The 22,655-nt window shown below is 40.1% G+C and overlaps 1 protein-coding gene across 1 annotated transcript; it reads right to left on the reverse strand.

Annotated features, from left to right (window-relative positions):
- Nucleotides 1–3,375: 3,375 nt before the first annotated feature.
- On the reverse strand, nt 3,376–21,908 carry cpa6 (carboxypeptidase A6; the record flags this gene model as incomplete). The annotated part of the gene is made up of 11 exons (XM_083936601.1): nt 3,376–3,590; nt 4,127–4,211; nt 4,611–4,813; nt 5,719–5,809; nt 6,543–6,653; nt 8,369–8,473; nt 8,547–8,648; nt 9,727–9,841; nt 11,859–11,983; nt 19,345–19,420; nt 21,793–21,908. 11 exons carry the CDS (start codon nt 21,906–21,908, stop codon nt 3,376–3,378), a joined length of 1,344 nt encoding a protein of 447 aa, XP_083792727.1.
- Nucleotides 21,909–22,655: the final 747 nt, after the last annotated feature.

Below are 22,655 nucleotides of genomic sequence, written 5' to 3' on the forward strand. Positions count from 1 at the left end.
ATTTCCATTACAACGACCTGCCTCCTGCGCCATGTTGGAGAGAGGAAACGACGTCACGTACGTTCGAGAACGGCCGCAGTGAGGCAGGAGAGAGAGAGGGAGAGAGAGAGGGAGAGAGAGAGAGAGGTAGATAGAGAGAGAGAGGGAGAGGGAGAGGGAGAGAGAGAGAGGTAGAGGTAGAGGGAGAGAGAGGGAGAGAGAGGGAGAGAGAGAGAGAGAGAGAGAGAGAGAGAGATGTCATGAGTTGAGTCTTAAAGCTTTAGTGGCCTATGCACGACAGTCACATGTATGTAAAAGAACTGGCATTAATACATGCATGCTATGAATTAAACCAAGCATGCCAGCTTCAATGTGCGCAAGATTTTTTTTATTTTTATGATGAAGACTTTTTCCTTCTGAATAAAACACATCACTTTTCCACTTAACATCAGAGGCGATTCTAGAGTCTGCTGGGGCCCTGGGCAAACATCCACAGGGGCCCCTCAAACCAGCGTAACTCGCCATTACGTTATAAATAATCTGGCACCAACAAAAATTTTGAAAAGGGCACATTTAAATTTTCAAAACATGAATATAGACAATACAAAAATTGTAATTCAAACATATTAATATGAAGAACAATAAAATACAGGGGGAAAACAACTTGCAGCAGGTGGAGCTAGGTGGGGCCCCCTTAGGGAGGTCAGGTCTCATACCATCATTGTAAACTTTAAACACACTCACTGCTTTTAGTTTAAAGTTTGTCAGCCAACGGGCCCCCTACTGGCCTGGGGCCCCAAGCAGAGACCTGCCTTGGCTGCTGGCAGTCCGCGCCTCTGCTGCATGATATATGCACATTACACAGTGTAGGCTACGTACAGTATGTGCGATAGTACATTCATATGTCTAAGTGCATTGCTATTAGCCTGCATTTTGTTGTTGTGTTAATACGCAGTACAGGAAAACTGAGCATCCAATTTTTTGGACAGCTAAATTACAGGTATTCGAAAAAAGAAAGAAAGGAATATTTCTGATGTAAACACATCTTAAAGTCACACTCCAGACATGTGTTAAGGTATTTAAACACTCATATATGATTAATATTTTGTTTAACATGGATTTCCCACATTGAATAAAAGAGATGGAGCTAAAGGCACATCTACTGTTTCTCCCTGGATCTGGTACCCCGCTGCTCGTGCCCACTTGTGCCCCAATAGCTTGACACACTTTGCTTACTACTTCGAGCTTCTACCAGAGGTTTACAAGCATGAAAACACCTCTCTAGTGGCATTTGCTGAGAGTCACTATGGTCAGTGTCAGATATTGTAGAGGACAGAAACAGAAGAAAAGGGGTGTAGAGGGGTGCTTTAAACATCTCGTACACCTGCCTACCCGTATTTCTTAGGACCCATATTATGCTCATTTTCAGACTCATATTTGTATTTTAGGTTTCTACCAGAACATGTTTACATGCTTTAATGTTCAAAAAACATACTTTTTTATATTGTATAGCTGCATTCAGCCTGTTTGTCTGAAACGCTGTTTTAGCGCCTGTCTCTTTAAGCACCCCCTCCCTAAAAAGCCCAGTCTGTTCTGATTGGCCAGAGTTTCTGGGTCTTTCACACACATGGTATAGATGTGACAGGTCGTTTAAGGGCAGTTTCTGAATATGGCCTGTGTGCATTTCTCTGTAGATCGAGCATAGGCTTATTAGCATCTCGACCTGCTTCATAATAAAAACACACAGAAATCTCACTAGGGGGCTTTAAAAGGCTTTTATTCCACTTGAGAGCCTGGAATTTGATTTTTTTATGCTACCCCATGGATGAAGTCATATTTTTTCATCTTTAATATAAATGATCATAAAAATCTTAAAACATTAATTATTCAGATTAAGTTACTATCTTGGTCATTACGGTTTGTTTCAAATATCACTTTTTGATCCTATTATCACATTGCTTAATGCTTCACCTCATCTATGACTGCGTGTACCCATGTTTGGTATTGCTACACTGCCTTTTACAGCCTTGTTCGACATTTAGCCGAGTCTGACAACAAACAAATCCAAAGAAACAAAGAAATCTGGCAATTTGTCAACACAGATTTGGCAGCTGTCGGCGGCAGAGTTCCCCCTCACTTTGGGATGTCTTGGGTGTCAGTTCCACCATTTCTGAATCCATAAATAAGTGTAGATCTGCAGAATCAGAGGGTGGATATGAAGAGTGGAAAAGAAGAGGGGGATGTTTGAAAGAGAGAGCTTAAAAGTGTTGTGCTTTACACCATCACTTTATAATTAAAAATGACAGTGAGTTTAACATAATGACAGATGCATGAGTCAGTAAATGTTTATTATCATCCATCCCTACCAACATGTGTATAACTCATGTACAAAACACAAATAGGAGCTACAACTGTGATATTAGGCTGTTAAATAAAGAGCATACTATAAAGATGAGATTAATGTGACAACATGAACATTTACTGTGTTGTATAACAACATTTATTCAAGTCAGATATCATACATTTATTAGCACATAAGCTGTCTAAAGTAAACACTTCGGACTCTGTCATTGATCCATACCTGAGTAATGACACAGTAAGCTACTGAAGTGACAGGTTGTCGAACAAAACAAAGAGCAATCTAACAAAAAACAACACATCTCAATTTAAACCAAACCCAAGATTGTCATGTGATAGCATACACCAACAAGGTTGCAGTAATAAAGGCATTCACACATTAACATTAAGGTACTGGCACTTGGTAGGACTTATTTTAGAATAAAACCAGAATAAAAATTGAGGGTCATTAAAACAGCTCTTATAATAATTTCGTTTAACATAACACATTTCTGGAAGACATTAAAATATTAGCTGTTTCTTTAGGAGAAAAAAAGTGCTGTTGTATTGTGACAAGTGCTCACATGACCACCATTCAGCTTATATCATGGCGAAGCCTGCATTACTGTAGGTGGAGAGCAATACAGAATTTGGGGGAAGGAAGCGAGGCTCACATGCAAAAACAGATTCAAGCTCCAGACATTGGGCTTGCATTGGACACGCAATGGTCCACCGATGCAGCAAGATGCTCTCTGACTCCGTATGGGGGATCTTATTGTATGTAAACAGGCCGGTCACCCATAGTTATGGTCATGGTTATTGGCAAACACGCACACACACAAAAAGAAACACAAGTATCAGTTTGTATTTCATCAGAAAAAGGAAAATAAGGTGAATAACCTCAAATACAAGAAAAACAATTTAAAATTCATGCTTTGCTGGTCGTTTCTCAGCTCTTCACCTGATAATATCTGGGAGGAATATGAACTCTCAGAGGAATATGAGGAGTTGAGATAAGTAACTGTGAAGGTGGACCTCAGGGGGACCTATATAGTGCACTCATATATATGGAAATCTGTCTCTGTTTGTGTCGCACTTCTTAAGCAGTCCTGATGCAATGGCCTTCACTGCCCTCATAGTCTCGGTGCAGGTTGGGTTGATCAGGGACTCGGGCAGGAGGAAGCCAAAGTATCCTGTATCCCTCAACTCAAATGCAAACGCATACGGGATCCCGTTTCTGTAGGCCCAGTCTATGGAGCTGCCTGAGCTCACATCTGTGAAAAAGTGAAACAGAATCAGAAAAGCATAGGACAGTCTTTGGTTATATAAGCATTAAGAAATGTTATTACTCCCATGTACTTTCAACTTAAGCAACATTTTTAATGCAAGATGTTTACTTGTAAGTGCGGTCTTGCAACGTTTTGAAGTGATTTCAATATTTCTCCCAACACTGCACACAACAAATTGATTCAATTTGTCTGAAAACATTTCATTTTCATCAGTGTTACTGCATAGCTCCTCTCAAGGGGTACTTTGATTGATTGGTTGGTTTTTATTCATGGAATATGTACAGAACACAAAAAAGTACATTGAGTGCAAGACTAAATTGATTGTGTATTTTTAGAAACAGGCACTTCTCCTTAGTTCTTAACATGAATGGGGATCTATTTTCCTTCGTTGGCACATAAACAGAAGAAACACAGATTAAGGATGGAAGGTGAGCATAAAACAATTGTGACAAGACAAATATTTCATTCTGTTTTGTTTTCTAAACTTGGGAACTGCGGTAAAAAGAAAGAACTGTACTCACACAGGGTCGTGGAGGCGGGTCCGTATCTGTACTTCACTCCATAGGCAGAGTACAGGGCTGTCACTGCATTATGAGCTGCTGACTCCTGGACAGTGAGAGCAGGAGGCCACATTAGTGATCCTATATACAGTAGCCTATGTATGCACAGAATAATTTATAAGGATAGTTTGGAATTTTTAAAGTGAGGTTGTGTGAGGTACTTATCCATAGTCAGTGTGATGGCAGTCAGAACGCGCCAAGCTTCTCCGAACTGGTGATATCCTGACCGTGTTCTACTGTAGGTAATACGCTGACTATGCATAAGTACCTCACACAACCCCACTTCAAAAAATCCGAACTGTCCTGTTAATATCAAGGCATTCTAGTGAAGTAAGTCAACATATAACTGTACAGTAGATCACTGGAAGGTGGTGTGTACACATTTTATCTTAAATAAAGACTACCGGTAGTTGATTATTGGTTTATCAAGCTATGGGTGTCTTACCACGCAGTTGAAGTTGGGGATAGTGGCATACTTGTAGGAATACGGGTAAAGCAGCATTTGAGCGTAGGCGTGGATGGAAATATATGCTTTAAGGCGTTTCTTGTGCTTGCGCAAGAACTTGGCAACGGCCTTGACTTCAGGTTCAGACTCAGGGAAGGGACCACAGTACGTGTCATCACAGGGATGAGAGGAGGCACCCTCCTCTGGGAACAGAGAGAAGAGGAATAAAAGCCATTCACTTTGAGCCTTAATTATATCAGAATGCATTAAGGGACAGATTTGGAAGAGCAAATCCAAATTTTGGTCCTATTCCATTCAGATCTTCAAACAAAATATAAAAGAAGTAGGTGCTGTGATCTAGATCCTTATTATTCACAGAGCAAGGAGGCAGAGTAAAGAGATGGAAGGTGATACTGTGGGGGGAAACTGGTGAAATCACCAAAGTCACATTATTATGCCAACAGATAACAGTCCCAAATATTATAGACTGCATGTTGGCATATGAAAGTCCTCAAGAAATATGTCATATCTATAAATACTAGAGGCAATACGGTAAATAATTAGCATGAATTTCAGTAAGGCTGAAAGTTATCTAAGAACCAGCTATTGTTTTATGCAATTATCCAGTAGTCCATTACTGAATACAAAACAAAGTCTTTTCAATGTGATTATGTTACATATCTGCCTACATAAACATTCCCTTGAAAAGAAAAGCTTTTAAATTAAGAGCCCAAATAGCCAATTTTTGTACTAACATTCCTTTGAGAGGCCAAAACTTGGTTCCTTAATTTCTCTCTGTCTCTTAACTCCCTTCACATCTCTGCCTGTCTGTCTGTACCGCAAACATCTCTGCTATATTCTCAGAGCCCTCCCAGAGTGATGCTGATTCAGCAGAACCCCAGGACTCGCCTCCCACTAGAGACTAAATGACATCAAACACAGATTGTTATCACCGTACAAATATTTTATGCCCAGCCTACACTGATTAATAGTCAGAAAAGACTACATCAGAAACAGACCATGAGGAGTGCCTTTGCCAAGTCGCAGAGTGAGTGTCCCTGCGTGTTCCCCTCAGATTTCAGCTAAAGTTCAGTGTTATCTAACTCACCACACCATTTCACTTTCCAGTTTCTGTTAGCGTCCACCCCTCGGCAGTGGAACTTGTGATTTTTGGACCGTGTTTTTCTCCAGAACCGATCCTACAGGAAAAACAAAGACACTGTCACTGTGACACTGACAGTCAGACTCCAGTCGAACAAATGGAGCTTCCTGCTATCTCGAAGATTACCCATCTGTCACTGATTTAGCTCTGATCAGTCTATTACTAACAGATGCAGACCTTAGTTGAGTGGCATTTTTCACTTACTATTCTCATAGATGGCTCTGTGATGTCATGTCTTTTCCTCAAGTTAGAGAAGATTAAATATTCAAGTTTTACAACTTATTATAAACCTACCTATTATAAAATATTAAAATAGCGTGTAAAACAACAGTGCTTATCCTTCTTAACATTCTTCAACTCTCTTTTGTTTGTGTGTTAAGTGTTGTATTTGTATTCTTTGTATATGCTATTTTTTCAAATGATTATTATTTATTTTAATTATTACAATCATTTTTATAGTTTGGTTATTCCTTCCTGTAACATCTAAAAAAGAAGAGTCAAAACATATGGCATATTTTTTGACTTACTGTCAAGTTGTCATATCTTTGTATCCAGCTACATAATAAAAAAAATACATTATCTCTTTGCTGACACAAAATATTCAGCATGCAGCCTTGAAAATATTCACAAACTGTGGGCAGGAGGGACATGCTCACAGTTATTATGCTATTCTAAATTCATGCCCTTGGATAATATTACTGTGTTTCTCCTCTGGACCCTGCATTCTGCATGATCGAGTCTGTATTGTGTATGAAAGACCGATACAGTACCGTTGTCCAGCTGAAATGATATCCATCCACATTGAAGACGGGCATGATGTAGAAGTTGAGCTGGTTAAGCAGTCGTCTCATCACAGAGTCATACTTGTATGAGTTGATGGCCTTGAATTATAAAACAAAAACAGTATGATTATAGAATAACAGAATGTAATTACTATGTATTTATTATGCACAACTACAGTAGGTTAATAGTCAGAGTGGGGCACTGGGCGAATGCTGCTTATACCTGCTCTTTAAGACTCAGCCCAAGGTTAATATGCTTCAAGCCTTAAACAAAGATGGCACCCTGACCTCCAGTGGCCGACCTTAGTTATTACACGACAGTGGATTCACTTTTTAGGAGTGTTGCATCTTTGGCTGTTTTCCTGAGTCAAATGTTTTCCCTTGTTCTTTTTCTTTTCTGTCTGTTTCTGATTTCCTGCTGCTCCCTTATGAACGTACCTCCTACTTTATCCTTCTTTGAAGAATTCCCTACTGAAAGTCCATTTGATGGCCTAAGGGGAATTAGAATGACTGTGGAGCATAACAGAACATTTTTTTGGAAATGATACGGCACAGAAAAAGCACATGCCTTACTTTATAGTGGCACATGTTTAGTTTCTCCCCGACATCAGATAATTTCTTTACATTTGTTTATGTCTTTTTCAAGTACCTGACAGTTGAGGTTCATCATGTAAGTCTGTGACTGTGTGCTCTGCATTGATTCATTGACTTTTCCTTTAATTATCTTAATGTTCTAGCACTGTGTTGCAAATCCCACTCATGTGGCATCTAAGTAGTATAAAAACCAGCCGTTAAAAGGTTCTTGCAGTTAATGTCTGGCTCTGGTCTGGTGCCGTCCTCACTTCAGAGGGAAGTAACTTCAGTGGTGTGATAGAACTTGTGCGCGTGTCTGGGTTGTGTTCTTCATCTGAATGATAAAGGGTATTCTTTAGTATTTGCATAACTGAATGCAGGTGAACAGATGTTCACGTTTTGTTGAGGTCTCCAGAAACCAAACATCACAGACTGCTTGCTATCATTTAGATATGAGAAACACAGTTGCATACAGTTCAAACAGTGTTTTAAGGTCCCATATTATGCAAATTTTCTGTTTCATATTTGTATTTTCAGTTCCCAGAAGAACATGTTTACATGCTTTAATGTTAAAAAAAACAACACATTATTTTTCTCATACTGTTTGTCTGAATATACCTGTATTACCCTCTGTCTGAAATGCCCAGTTTTAGCGTCTGTCTCTTTAAGGCCCGCTCCCGGAAAAGCTCAGCCTGCTCTGATTGGTCAGCATTTCTAGGTCTTTCCACGTCTGTCTCTCTCTCTTTCAGCATCTCTGCTCTGTCATTGCAGCCGGGGATGACTGTAACGGCACTGTTAGCGCACTTTCTAGGTATATATAGTATAGTTGTGATATCACAACTGTAGTACAGTCCTGACAGCTCATTTAAAGATGCAGTTTCTTAATACAGGCTGTGTGCATTTCTCTGTGATTTGAGCGCTTTGAAACTTTCACTGTATTTTTTACAGCACCCATCTGCTTTATAATAAAAAAAAGACATGGTAATCTCATTTATTATTATATTGCAGACTATAAAGCTGGGAGGAGGCCTCGGGGAAGACCCAGGACCAGGTGGAAAGATTAAATCTCCACACTGGCCTGAAAACGTCTCTGGATCCCCCAGTTAGAGCTGGTTAATGTGGCCCGGGAAAGGGAAGTTTGGGGTCCCCTGCTAGAGCTGCTACCCCCGCTACCTGACCCCGGATAAGCGGTTGAAGATGAGTGAGTGAGTGAGTGAGTGAGACTATAAAAACAAGACTACCTCTTTGACAAACCACTGGCAGAAAGCAGGTCCTATCCATTCTCTGGCATGGACACCACAGTCAATCCAAACAGCTTTCTTCTGATGACGACTCCCCTTTCCTATCTGACAGGAGACAGGCGCTGTCAGATTTAGAGCAGCACAAGTGCATGAGTGTGTGAACAATGCTTTCTCTCACCTGAAGAACATAAAGCGGTCTTCCCTCGTACGACTTCCCGATGGAGAACATGTCAATTAGGTCAGAGTGGGTTCTGTTCATCTCATACATCCAGCTCTGGATCTTAAGGGTGAAAATAATGTAGAAGGGTGAATATCACAAAGAGTAAATTGGGGGGAAATAATGCTTAATTTGCATTTTATTCAATCAATCAATCAATCAATCAATCAATCAATCAATCAATCAATCAACCAATCAACCAATCAATCAATCAATCAATCAATCAATCAATCAATCAATCAATCAATCATCATCAATTTTGCTTAACAGTCCTGTGTCTTGCCCGTTGTCAGATAGTCATCTCTGCATAGCCTGGGTATGTGTCAAATATTTGCTTGTACTTCAACAATTTGGTTCGATCTTCTGTCATATCACTCTTTTTTTAATAACTTGCACTGCATTTTGCTTTTTACATTTTACCAAGATCTCCATCATGATTGTTGTATTATGTTTATGTGTCATTGGTTATTGCTGCTCTGCATGTTTGCATGTGTCAAACAATGGTTGTAATCAGTACTGCTGGACTGTGTTTTGTTGCTTTGTGTTTCTTGCTTGCATGGATGTCTTGAATATTGAATCTTGATGATGTATGACTTCTGTTTCTTTCAAAACGCCCCGCCAAATGACTGCAGTTTTTAATATGCACTTTCCTTATAAATAAATACATTCAACTGAATTTCAAAGCCAGAGTGAAAACCCTCTAAGATATGTGTGCAGGTTGGGTCTTTGTTTGCACAATGTTTCTGAACACACAAGCGCGCGCACACACAGACACCCACCCACACACATACACATGCATGTGTAAGTGTGTTTTACAGAAAAGGAGAGCATCAAAGCTCAGAGTACCAAAGATTTGCGTAGGCTCTCAGGATCTGTGTGAGGAATTCATGCTGCTTCATAGGGCCTGACAGATTCATGAACCAGGAGCCTGATCGACCTGGGAAAATAAACACTCCACAGCTGTGAAGTGTCTGAAGTACAGTGCGTGTCTCTGTGTGTGAGAGTGCGAGGCTGTGGGAGAGAGACCTGTGGAATGGGGTAATTTGGAGTTTGAGAGCACCTTAGAGAGGATGTTTATTTATTAGAGAGCAAAGGAGAGCGAGAGATAGGTGGGCAGGTTGACGTTGGCTTTGACATCTACCTCTTCCAGAGAGTGGTAAACCTCGTAGTCATACTGAAACTCTGACCTCCGCTTGCGAGAGGAGCGATATCCCGTCTGCTTTTCAATTTCCTTCTGCAGATTGGAGATAAACACCCTGTGGATGGAAAGAGGGAGTTAGACACATGTCAGACATGGTGGCCAACCACTGTTACATCTTAACCAATAACATTAAACCATGTGAGTACAGTCTTGGAACAAGTGTTTCCCAGAGAATATTGTCTTAACAATACTGAAGTATTTTCAATATTTCTGCTTTCTTTTGGTAATACTTTCTTTATAAAAGATTATAAGTTAATTACTGTGTTTATTATTGGTGAATTTAATAATGCTTTGTAGATCATAAATAATAATGTAGATAATAAACACCTTTGGGTTGCCTGTGAATGTGAATGAATCAATAATAAGCCAATAGGAAAGAGTCTGATATCATGTTAAGCCATCAGGGCTGAAGTTGTAGTATGTTTAAACGTTAGTTCATCATTAAAAAGGGTTCTTCAACTACTATAACTCAGAAAGTCTGCAGTTTATTCATGTATTCATGACTGTTCCAATAGCCCATAAACTGTAAATAATGGTTATACTTAAGTCTCTACAAATATGTGAATATTATCAAATGCGTTTTTCGTTAACAAGCTAGATAAAAAAGCAAAGAAACGGTTCTATGGCGGAGGAGGATATAAACTAGCAAGGGATATACAGCTAATGATTATTTTTATTAATGACTGATCTGCGAATAATTTGTTGATTAATCGCTTAATATAATAAAATTTTAAAAAATCCTAACTTTTTAGTTCAACCAAAAGTGCAACACTTGAGGATAGTCAGTTTACATTGATATATGCCAAAGCAAAGCAGCACATCTTAACATCTGAAAAGCTACTTTTGCTTTAAAAATGACCTAAATGACTATTATCAAAATTGTTACAGATTATTTATAAAGATGATTGAAAAGAGCTGGCACGCAAGTTATGTGTGAAAGTGAGTGTTTCAAAACCTGGCAACCTTAATGTTGTTGTTAATGGTCATTAATAAAGCCTTTGATATGGTTTATTAGAGCGGGACACCCATATACCTATTATAAAATGTTAAAATAGCGTGTAAAAGTGCTGCAGATTTATTCATTTGTGGGTCCCTGTGTGACTGTAGTCAATGCACTGTAAGTGAATATAATATGTCTGAAAACAGTGAAAAGTGTTGAGGGCTGGTATTAAGTGGTGAATCAGGGGTCCTGAATGTATTGTTGACTCATTCCTAACACGATTATACAAATGCTCATGCTCATCCCTCTTCTTTTCTGGTTTTCTATATTAGCACTCACCCTGTTTGATCGCAGAGTTGATAGTATTATAATTTGTAGCAAATACCCAAAACCATAATAATCCCCATCATTATCTGTTTATAGACTGCACTCCCATTTGATCACACTCCATGCCTCTTCAATTCACGCTCCAACCTAAAACGATGATCTTTTGTTCTGTAGCAGCTAGTCGGTAGCCAGACTCTCCTAAAATTCACTTCCTCATGAGGTCCTTGTATGTACATTTTTATCTATAACTACTTCAATAACACTAAAAAAAAACAGGCTTATTTGTCTGAGAGTAAAATGAGGTCTTTGACGCCTCACTCCCTCAAAACACAACCACTGACCAAAAACTGTCTCCTGCTGTGTAAACCATTTTCTCAGTCAATCAACAGAGATACAAAAAAAAAACCCTCATCCTCAGATCTGCAATACCTCCCTTAGGACAGAGATGACAATGAAATTCCTTCTGGCTGTGGCTGCTTTGATACGACTCCATCATCTCAGCGTTAATTTTGATGAGGGATGGGGTAGGGAGATGAAAGGGCTGCTTTTTTGGACCAGATTGAGAGAGGGGCTCTGATGTACTGTGTGTGTGTTTTTGTGTGTCCTAGCTTTGAGGAGCTCTTCTGCATGCAAAGTATGACCGACTCTGCATGTGAAAATCATGTACTCTGGCTAGGGAATACCGGGTAATTGCAACGCCCTGAAAAACAGATGTGTCTCCGGGTGCAGACACTCTGTTAACAAGATTAACAAATCTGGGAGAGCGTTCAAGAATGTGTACTGTAGTATGTCTCTTTGGACTTACCGATAATCAATATGTTCCTGCTTTAAGCGTGTATGTAAACCTTGCGTGTCATTGCGTTTCACATGGACATCCACGGTGGCATTTTGACAGATAAGAGAAGCGCTGTTGGGCTGCCAGAAGTCCACCTAAAGGAAAAGGACAGGTTGTATTAGATCAGGGGATAGAGACACACAGAAACCAGCAGGATTTTATAATGCAGAGTGAGAGCACAAAGATAAAATCCTCCACCATGGTCCTTTTAAAATTGCAATATCAGTATATATGTAAGGGATAATGTAGCGCGAGCCTGTCATTATTGCGAATTAGGACCCGGACAAGGTGACAAGGGACTTCAATCACCCTGTAGGGGTTTAATTCATAATAATGATTTTATGGATTGAAAAATTGTCCTCCAGAGTCGTTCAGAACTACGTCCATAGCAACGATCTGTTATTCAGAAATAACAGACTGTGTAATAATGAGATATAATACATCATCAGGAAAATCCATTGAGAAAAAGGTAAAAATAATCTGACAGGAATGTTACCCTTGGTAAATTGATGCAAAAATCATACGCAAAATAAAAATAAAATATTGAGCCCTGCCCATTCATTTTAAACATTGCCTACAATGGCCTAATGCTCCAAGAGATACTGAAGAGACGGCTACCACGTTGTAAGCAGTATGCCAAAATCTCTGTCAGCTGTCACACTTCTATTGTCTCATGTTTCACTGTATATTGTTATATCTCGTAATAGCCCATGATGAGAGAGCTTTGATTGATTTGTTGTTGTATTTTTCTGTCAGATTTTTAGGTTGAAAAGAAAAACAAGAGCAATCCAATAACACTGCTCTCTTTTTCCCCCAATTTAACATGTATACCACACAGCAAGGAAAGAATCATTTTTATGTGAGGTAACATGGGGCAAGGGATTACTGTGGCACTAAAAACTGAGTGTGTGGCCAGCTGCAACTAAATTAATGATAACTGATTGTGGAAACACTGATTTTTACAATTATGGTGACGAGCATGTGTAATTAATGACGATCTGCTCAGCTTTGACTGATACCCGATCCACTTCACAAGATGAAGCGACAAAAAACAAACTAAACTAAACTAAGGATTCAAGAACATATGTCTCACAAAAAGAATTGACCCCAAGAAGGACCTTATGATCTCCTTTGCTGGGTGTCTAAAATAGAACCAGACATTTGGTGACGATGACCAAATTGTTTTGTTAAGACCTGGAAAGTCTCTAACTTCAAGTGATGGACTAGATCAGGGGAATGTTGATGACTCTACAGAATTAATGACACAAAACACTCTCCGATGGGTCCCATTAACAACCTGCAGTGAATGACTCTCCCTCTGCTTTCCTCTCTACATCCTATTAGGAACAAATATCCTGTCTTTCAGCGGCTGTTATCAGGTCGTGATAGTAGTCGGGTTTGTTAGCTTTAGCTGAAACAGCGCGCCATCCCTATAAACACAGACATCATGTGGTAACTGATAAAATAACAGAGAGAGCTGACCTATGATACACACTGTGGTCACTGCAAAGACAATACTGTTCAGTGTTTCTGCAGACATGTGTGAACGTCTTCAGCTGGTTTTCATTTCGATATGGGGGCAGAGACGTGCAGGCTGGCACACATGCTTGTTAATGTGTCAATAGGTTTAATGGCTAACAGAATGCATACCAGATTAATTTAACTTTGTTAAGAGCCAGAAGGGTAGAAAATCGTCAGCTGGAATGTTTGGTGCTCTGGAGTATAAACCGCTCTCTACTGCTGCGCTTTTATGGCGTTTCCAAATGGTTAAGTACCACAAATGTTTCAGCTCTTCTGTTGGCCAAACAAATCCAAAACACATACGGCTAAAAGGCACTCAAACATCCCTAAACAGATAACGAAGCTCCTCACAAACAGTTCTCTCACATTAAAATTTTATAGCTGTATTTACGAGCCCTAAAATGCTTTCTTAGTTTGCTTTATAAAGCTTTGTCTTAATGTAATTCTTCTGGGGTTTTTAATGTACGCCTGTGTATCCAGGGTAGCTATGAAGTGAATTTGGGTTGTTTTGTTTGATGCACCACTGACATGGGCAGAACAAGAAAGAAATAGTTATAGTTCAATAAAAAAAGAGCTTGCATTACTTAAGGCAGATGCGGTGAAAGTCAAGTAAAAGACAACAAGTTACCAAAGTAAAAAACTGTTTGTTGGTGAATATGTATTTTAACCAAAACACCAGCTGTTGGCTTCACAGCCCCATATTGGATGCTCTAATCAGGCGCAAAGTAACACACAGGCTGGCCTAGGCTGCAGCCTCGAGGCCCCACATGTGTAAGGGTCCCGAATTTTTAATTATTTAAATTTACTTCAGAGAAGAAAAAAACCTCCCTCATACTCATAAAGAAGACCCCTATAAGTCCATAAGAAACATTTTGGAAAATGAAGCTGCTGATTGCTGCAGCTGTCCCACATCATGTAGCCAGGATCATAAGGTCTATTTGCTTTTCAGACAACACGTCACTACTACTGGACAGCCAAGATCTACTAAAGGAAATCCCAGTTAGCAGCTTGGAGATGAATGTTTTTTTCCCTGTAGCATTACTGTTATAGTAAAGGCTGTCTCAATGTGTGTGTATGCTGGTTAGTGTTGGGTTACGTTACTTTTAAATGTTATTAGTCACATTACAAGATTACTGCCATTAAAAAGTAAATAGTTACCTCACAGCCTTAACTACCAAGAAAAGTATATCACAGACAAACACACTTAACTTACCTTTGAATCTATTGACTCTATGGTCGCGCATCAACACTTCAGGCTAATAACATGAATGGCAGACACAATATCACCTTTACAGCTATTTATTAAAGAGATATCTTGCTGTTTTAAATCCAGCTCTGTCGTGGCGGTGTGAGCAGTGAGATCAACGGTATGTGGTTCCCGTCGTGGCCGCAGCGGACGGAGCTGTGGATGTCCACAGTCCACAGAGAGTGTGCCATGGCTTTCATGTACACAAAAGCAGGCTTAAATAGAAACCTTGAGGGTACCTGACAGGTCTGTGTAACCTTTTGGCTGCTAACAATCTGACAGCAAGCTGGGCAGAGGCATACTGTGACGTCAGTGTCTGCCAAGACCTCTGTTCTCTGACTCGAATGCATAAAAGTCATTTGGGGAAATACGGTGAAGCCCTTTGAGGTGTGTACAGTGAAAATGAAGCTGGCTCTGTCCAAAGGTAACAAAATCTGCCTACCAGCACCTCCTAAGCTCACTAATAAACACTTCATATCTTTTTGTTTAATCTGTTTGCGTGTTGGATTATTTATCGGCTGAGGTTTGGTTGATAGTACATACTGGGAAATGGCTATGGCTCATTTACAGCCCTAAAGTTGGCTCCAGCTTCATATTTACTGAATTTATTTAACTCTCAGCAAGAGAGCAGATACTTGTATTTTCTAAAATGTCAAACAACAATTTGTCACATCCCCCCCAAGACAGACCGCCTGTGATGATGTCATTTATAGACAAACGTTGAAGCTGCTCCATAGAAAGTAAAAATGAAATAATTTGAAGGAAGCAATGACAGCAGCCATAGTGATTGATGGTATTGGTATATCTTGGCACAGATTGAATCCCTGGAATATCTCAGAGAAAACTTCTATGTTCCAAGAAAAAGACGGTCACTCATTCTGCTTTACTGCGCCCTTCACACAAAATTGGGTCTACTGGAGATTTCTGTTTATTTCCCTTAAGTCTCTGAAAGAGTTAGCTGATTAATCTATTGGTTCATCAACAGAATCAGCCACAATTGTGATATTTAATTAATTCTCAGTCACTTGTCAAGCGAATATACCATATGTTTCCTGCTTTGTGTGAGAATTTGCTTCTTTTCTTTGTTTTATGCAATAATAAACAGACCATCTGGGGTTTTTAAGTGTTTGTCAGACAGAACAAGCAAAGCCAGGAATTTATAGATAAAACTAAATCAAGGATAAAATTATCAATTGATAACGATTATAAAGTATAAAACGTCGATATCTCACATCCCATTTAATTTACACATGTTCTCCGGGAGCTGAAGTGGTAATTATTAACTTTTTGTGAAAATCCAACAGGCAGAAATATCTTATCTTGACAGTGTAAAGCTTCTGTGAAGGTATTTACTCTACTGGGTGCATTCAGGAGCTGTTGTGTTTCTTCTGTGGGCTGCCTGGAGTTCACCCGTCAGTCAGACAGTGCGACTGTGAGGTTTCATTTAAACTTGTATTATCTATTAATGTATATAGTTTCTGTAAATCAGACTCTGTCCAATCACGGTGTCTTTTATAGCTCATACATAAATACTCATTGCTCATACAGTCAATTAGGTTGCTTCAACAAATGCAAAAAACATCGATTCCTGTGTACCAGAAGATTACCCTAGTGTTTGTTGATTTACCGTGCATTAACAACAAAAGCGATGGAGCTGATGAAAGCGTCAAGCTGCCATTCCAAATCACTTTAAGTAACGCATGACACGCAATGTCGCTTCGGGCGATAAGAGCGATGCGATGCAGCGTCCACCGCATCTATCGCCTCATCGCGTGAAAAGTTAAAATTTTTCAATTTCAAGCGACATCGCGTGAAGCTGTGCCGCGACAGCCAATCAGCGTTGAGATTGTGGTAAACGTCATCAAAGTTCTCCGTGAAATAAACAGGGGCTCCCAGGGCTCACCAAAGCCGTTATTGCTGCAGTCCTTGGGGGAAACTAGACTATTCCTATGGATATAATATAATGGATATAACTAGGACTCCGGATGGCAGCGACGTGCCTTTAGGCATCTATACTGCCGGAAATCCAGAGGAAGAATAAAGCCATCAGCGCAAAGTGAAGCTTAGGAGGAGACCGGGCAGCACCTGTGCGGTTTCAGAGGTTAAATCACTGACGGCCTGATCTCACTACAACACAACGGCTCTTTTAAGAGCCACACACCTCATCCTAGAGCTCATTTCTGTTTTTTAAGAAGCATTCAGATCCCTGTTAGAACTAGCATGACTTTCCTTAGCACAACAGCAGAGTAGGCTGAGCTTTGGGTTAGCTTCAGTTAGCTAGCCGCCTTGGCTGCTACCTGGCGCTTCGGGCGATTAAATCGCTTTTGGTGTGAATGCACGGTTAGATTAGATATTTGATTATTACTCAAAGAAATGTGTTGATGATGGATCTTATTCTTGATTTTCTTGCTTTCTGTAGTGTCTAGTGGTTACTTTGACCTCATGCCTGGCCTGAAGCTGAAAGGTTTGTCTCTGGCACTGGAGTCATGGCAGTTTGGCTAAGCTACTGAAAACACAAGTCCACAGCTGTCCAAACAGTAGCTGCCACTACCTCGGTTGGCCCCGGAGCACCATGTCCAATGCCCTTACATACATAAAACTTCGGCCAGGTCCTGACCAGCACCCTGGCTCTCTTCAAGTGTCCCTCTCCACAAATCATAAACATTTACTGAATCCTGTTTTTCGACCTCTTCTGTTCGTTCCCTGCTAAGAGCCGTATTGGTTCTGGACCACGAAACAAAAGCCTGACCTTAACCCCAAGAAAGTCTCTAAAATATTTCATGTTCTTTTTCTTTTTTTTCCCCTAGATTAGCTGTTCTATTTAAAGTTACTTTTTGAAGAAATTGTTCTGAACATGAACTAACTAACACAAACTAACTGAAAACTGTCATCACACAATGCCTCTATTTTCCCTAAAATTAGTACCAGATTATATAGTTCTTTCCAGGGAAATATAAGGAAATAGACCCATAAAATAAAGTGTGAGATGGTAATAATAGATACAACAGAAAAAGCTCATAAGTGTTGAGATTATAGCAATACCATTTTATTTCAACATAAAATCTCAATTCTGTTTTAAAGCCGCCTCCAAGCCGCCAAGAATACAATTTTGACAGAGGAATATTGAATTCTTTATCTGTCTAATGTGGGATAATACTGGAATCAGTCTAAAAAATGTGTACGTTTTTAACTGTGGAATGCAAAGGTTGCATATACACGACCTCAGTGTCCTAGTGTCCTTGCCCACTGTTTTATTATATTAAGTACTTCACACATCATGGATTGGTACTATTAATAACTTAAGGGATGACCGATAAAACTAACAATGAATCATTTCTGTTTTGATCTATTTTCAGTAACATTTTTCCAAAATCAGATACACTATAGGGCTTTTCAAATGTCGGTAGATTAATTGATTTATTGATTCAGACTACGTATGACACCAGGCAGCCCTGTCTAAGGAACCTTTATCCAATCAGAGTTTTTTTTGCTGTCTATGATCTATTAGTGATTCATTATTACTGGAAAAAAATCTTGAGCATCACACTAATACTCACAAATATGCTTTGGTCTTTCATAAGCACAAGTCATTTAAATGCACTATTCATTTGCAGAGGGATAATTATACCAGACACCCTGATTTTTTGTTAAATCTACTGTTCAATCAATTATTCAAAGAAGGTATTTGACTATTTGCTGCACTAGAATATCTGAGACTGTCTTAACCACCAAAAATAACTTCATAGGTCATTTGTGCAAGCAGCTTATACAGCCCATATTTAAGAGACTCATATTATTTGAGATGGGAGCAACGGAGGAAATCCGGTGATGTAGTATAAAGAACAACAAAGTCTACACAGTGAGGGTTGTTGAGGTGCATATATGGGTCAAACAACCCAAAAATTAAGCATGTGCGTAAAACTGCGACAGTAATGAATAGTTATGAAAACGTGGTGATGTGCTGCCACCGGTGAGGGCGCTAATTTAGGAAAGGCTGCTGTAGGTCGTATTAGAAAGTTAAAAAAAAGACAACTATGTGCGTCGTGGAACGTCTTTAATTGCATCTGGCTTTTTATGCATTACAAACAATCGTCGCTGTGTATTTGCAAACTAAAGAAATGTGCAAATGAAGATCATCCATGCTCCTGAGGCTGATGGGTAATTACTCCCAAATGAGTTTGGGAAAAGAGGCGAGGCCTCCGTGTCCTCCAGGGTTTCCCCTCTAATTTCAGTATCTTTGAAACACATGTTCATACAGTCTGTAACTGAAAGAGATCCAAACATTCAGGCGTCATTATGAAGAAATCCCTTTTGTATTTTTCCTCCGAGTCTAGTCTTGAAGTTTCTCCTATCAACAGTATCTCGGTCTTTCAGACAGGAAATATGTCCTGACTGTGATAGATGGCCACACTTGGCTGCTCGTTTTCGCCTCACTGTTCAAGTGTTATAGAAAAGACCACTGTGGGGACTATAGGCGGGTGTGAGCAGAATAATAACAGATATGACATTTTAATGGCATTTCAGCAAACACAGTAAGTCAAAACGAAATAGATTTTGAAGTGAAAGGATTTAAAACCTTGTCTGAAGAGGGTACCATAAGTCAGAACAGTGAGCATGTGTGTGTATGTGTGTGTGCGTGCGTGTGCGTGCGTGTGAGTGAGGAGAATACAAAAAAATATATGCGCCAACCTTCATGTGTCCCAGAATTTTCTTGAGCACTTGGACCTCGTCACCATTACTGGGGGTTATCCTGAAGACATGATCACTGCAAAAACAACAAGATCTCTTCTAAGTGTCGGGTTCAAAAGAGTTGGTTTTTTTTTACGGCTAAAATGAACTGCAACAGGGCTTGGATCCATTTCACAAACATCTGGGCTGTGAAGTCACAGGTAATGCTACCTTCTTTTGTGCCGGTTGAAGGTGACACATATAATAGCAGATGTTTGATGGTGAAATGGGTGGTTCCTCTTTTAGAGGCTTATAGATGACAGGGTCAAACCCCAGTCAAACAATCCGTGTGAGACATCATTAAAGGATTATATTTCATAGTTTCCAGCTCTACAGGTAGCACCTGGAACTATTCTTTGGCTAATATACAGTAGCAGCAGCTGTTTCACATTTTGAACTGTATATTGGATCAATCATATACCGATTTGTGCTATAGATAGATGAGAAAAACACCTGAGCACATGATCAACTAATTTAAGGTGTTTGACATTGCAACATTTAATGTGTAGTGTTTATACACAGGAAATAAATAATTTATGAATATAATACTGTAATATGAAGGCTGAGACAGTGCACAATCGACCATTGGTGTTAACTTATTCAGAGTTTATGGATGAGATAGATGAGAGGCAAAAAAGAGTTCATTCTTTGTTATAGAATGCAAACCACATCTTTTTCTACTAAAACAAAGATACCCTTTATCCTCATCACAGAGATGACATAGTGTTGTTTTCACTCTGCAGATCACAGTTCCTGAGGTCTGACGTGCTGCCAATAAGTCACTACAGTTTCTTAATTACAGACTCTCTGTGCATGCCCAGTTACCTGCCAGGGTATTCGTCCACTTTCATGTCTTTCAAGTTCGTTTTTTTAAAAACCTCTTTCAATATCTCCGTCGGTGTCTTCGTCTCTTATGTTTCCCTTATTTCAAAGAGCTTTTCTTACAATGTGTCACACAGGAAGTTGGGCCCCCTAAACAAAAGTGGAAGTCGACCACTCTGGGGTTTGAGGAACAAAAGGGGTACAAAGTGGCCACCCCATTTCGGTGACCAACATAACACAAAGCCAAAAAAAAGAGTATTTTGTTTCCATGGCAACAGCAGTGATAGAATACAGTCTTCAAAGCGAACAGGCAGTGTTTTTTTTTTGGGAGGCAAGGATATTGTTTGGATGTGATAGAAATGGCAGATTTAATAACTTCAAAAACAAGCTTGTAGATAAATATGTTGTTTGTCGAAAGCATCAGAGAAATGTGTGCTTCCATATCTTCAGTTGATGTAACTTAGCTGTAAGTAAGTTTTCACCAGTCCACACCGCACCATACACGCACAGTCCACGAGAAGACCAATTGGCACAGCAGAGCTCTACTGCAGTCCAAATTGAACCCCATTTCTTCATCTTGTTGTGATTCTCAAAGATGACGGATTGGTTGGTTTTCTTTTTTACAGCGTTGGTCTGGCAAAGACCTTTTGATTTCAATCTACGAGCTGCAGGGCTCTCTGAGATAAAACTGTCCTTAGGCAGTCCTCCTCTTCCACAGCAGTACTCTCTCAAGGGTGGAAGCAATATGTTTTAAACCAAGAAGTAGTGTTTTGACAAAACAATCATAACTTCTAAAGGTTCACTGTGGACAAGGATGAGTTCAACACCCGACACATCCTTGATTTCAGAGTGAAAAAGACCCCCCCCCCCCCCCACATATATTTTGGACAATATCCAAAGTATATGTTGTTTGAGACAGATGAGAAGGGGGGTTCCCGCAGCAGCTGCTTCTGCTAAATTGCAGCTTCATAAATCCTTCCATGCTCCAGCCATGCCTTCTGCATGTATACCAACATGTTACTATATGTTTCTAGATCCATGTGGTCCCATTGGAGATCATCTATTAGGCTACCAGTTACTTTTGGGGGTTGGGTGGGGAGGTGTGTTTCCCATGGTCAGATTAAAAACCATGCACACACACTTATATGCCAACATTTTTGACAAAAAATGACTGTTATGACAATTAGTTCTCTCTCGTGATTATAGAAACACAGGCCTACGTGAGAAGATTTGGGAGTAGCTGCCATCTATAATTTTTAAATGAATACTTTGAGCAGTTTGACAGGCCACTGTTGCTACAAGCATCCCCAGTGTTTTCTGTGCCTGCCATAGAGGAATCTGATGTGAAACGCCATCAGCCAACAAGATCAGTCTAGAATAACCGTACAACATTACATTATGTCTGAAAACGATGAAGATAATTGCATAAAGGCTGTCTTTGTTCATTCTCTGTACTCTCAACATGAGATAAAGCCCGTGTCTTGGTGTGTAGATCTCTGCAGAACAACTTCTGATAGCGTCAGTGCGCCTCTTGAGAGTGTAGCAGGCTGCCGTGAGTCCCGCAAATGAATGGGTGTCTTTACTCACCCTGCGTAGCGGTTGTTGTAGAGATAGGCATCCACGGGACATAGCACGTTACTGCAGATTATCACACAAGCGAGTAAAACGGAAGCGCCATATGCGCTCTTATGGTCCAGAACCATCCTTGGTCCGGAGATCAAAGACGGAAGATAGCCGATTAGGATACTTTGCAGGACGCACGCCAACTTCACAGAGAAGAAATGAAATGGGATTGAATGAGTCCAGCGCACCACCAGCACGGTCCCTTTTTTGTCGCGGTGCAATCTCCGGTAGTTGTCCCTCTGACACAGAAGGTGCAAAAGGTGCGAAAGTCGGTCATGTGGCACAGGGGCAGCCTTTACCACCTCTTTGAAGCTGTGGAGGGAATTACAGGGTAGCAGCTCTTTTTAAAATGACGAGGACCCGAGTCACGTGGCCCGGTGTCGGCAAAGTTTGTAACTGGATCCTGCGCACTGTGCTCGGGGGCTCATCTATAGTGAGCCGTCAACACAGGCGCATTCACCAAATGTGAGGGATTTTTTTGTTTGAAAAGGGTAAATGATGTGTCTCTTCACATTTAAAGTGGTGCATAAAGTTTTGTGTGGAGACATGAACAGTATCAAGTAACTCCATCCCTTGAGAACAACGGGATTATTCTTCTGGTGTGCTCTGCTCAGCTCCTTTGAACAAGACACTCAGCTCTTTTCTTGTTTTGAGGGAACTGTCAAATGTGCTGTGGTGTCCTGTGGGTCATCTCCATAATGATGCACACACGCTTCAGACTCTCAAAAAGCAGCTGCCACCTGCACATTGGTTATGTAGGCTACAGTTGATGTTAGAGCAGGGCAAAATGGCAAAAATATTATATAATAATAATATTATCCTGATAT

Source organism: Echiichthys vipera, assembly GCF_963691815.1.
Source record: "Echiichthys vipera genome assembly, chromosome: 21".
Taxonomy (NCBI): domain Eukaryota; kingdom Metazoa; phylum Chordata; class Actinopteri; order Perciformes; family Trachinidae; genus Echiichthys; species Echiichthys vipera.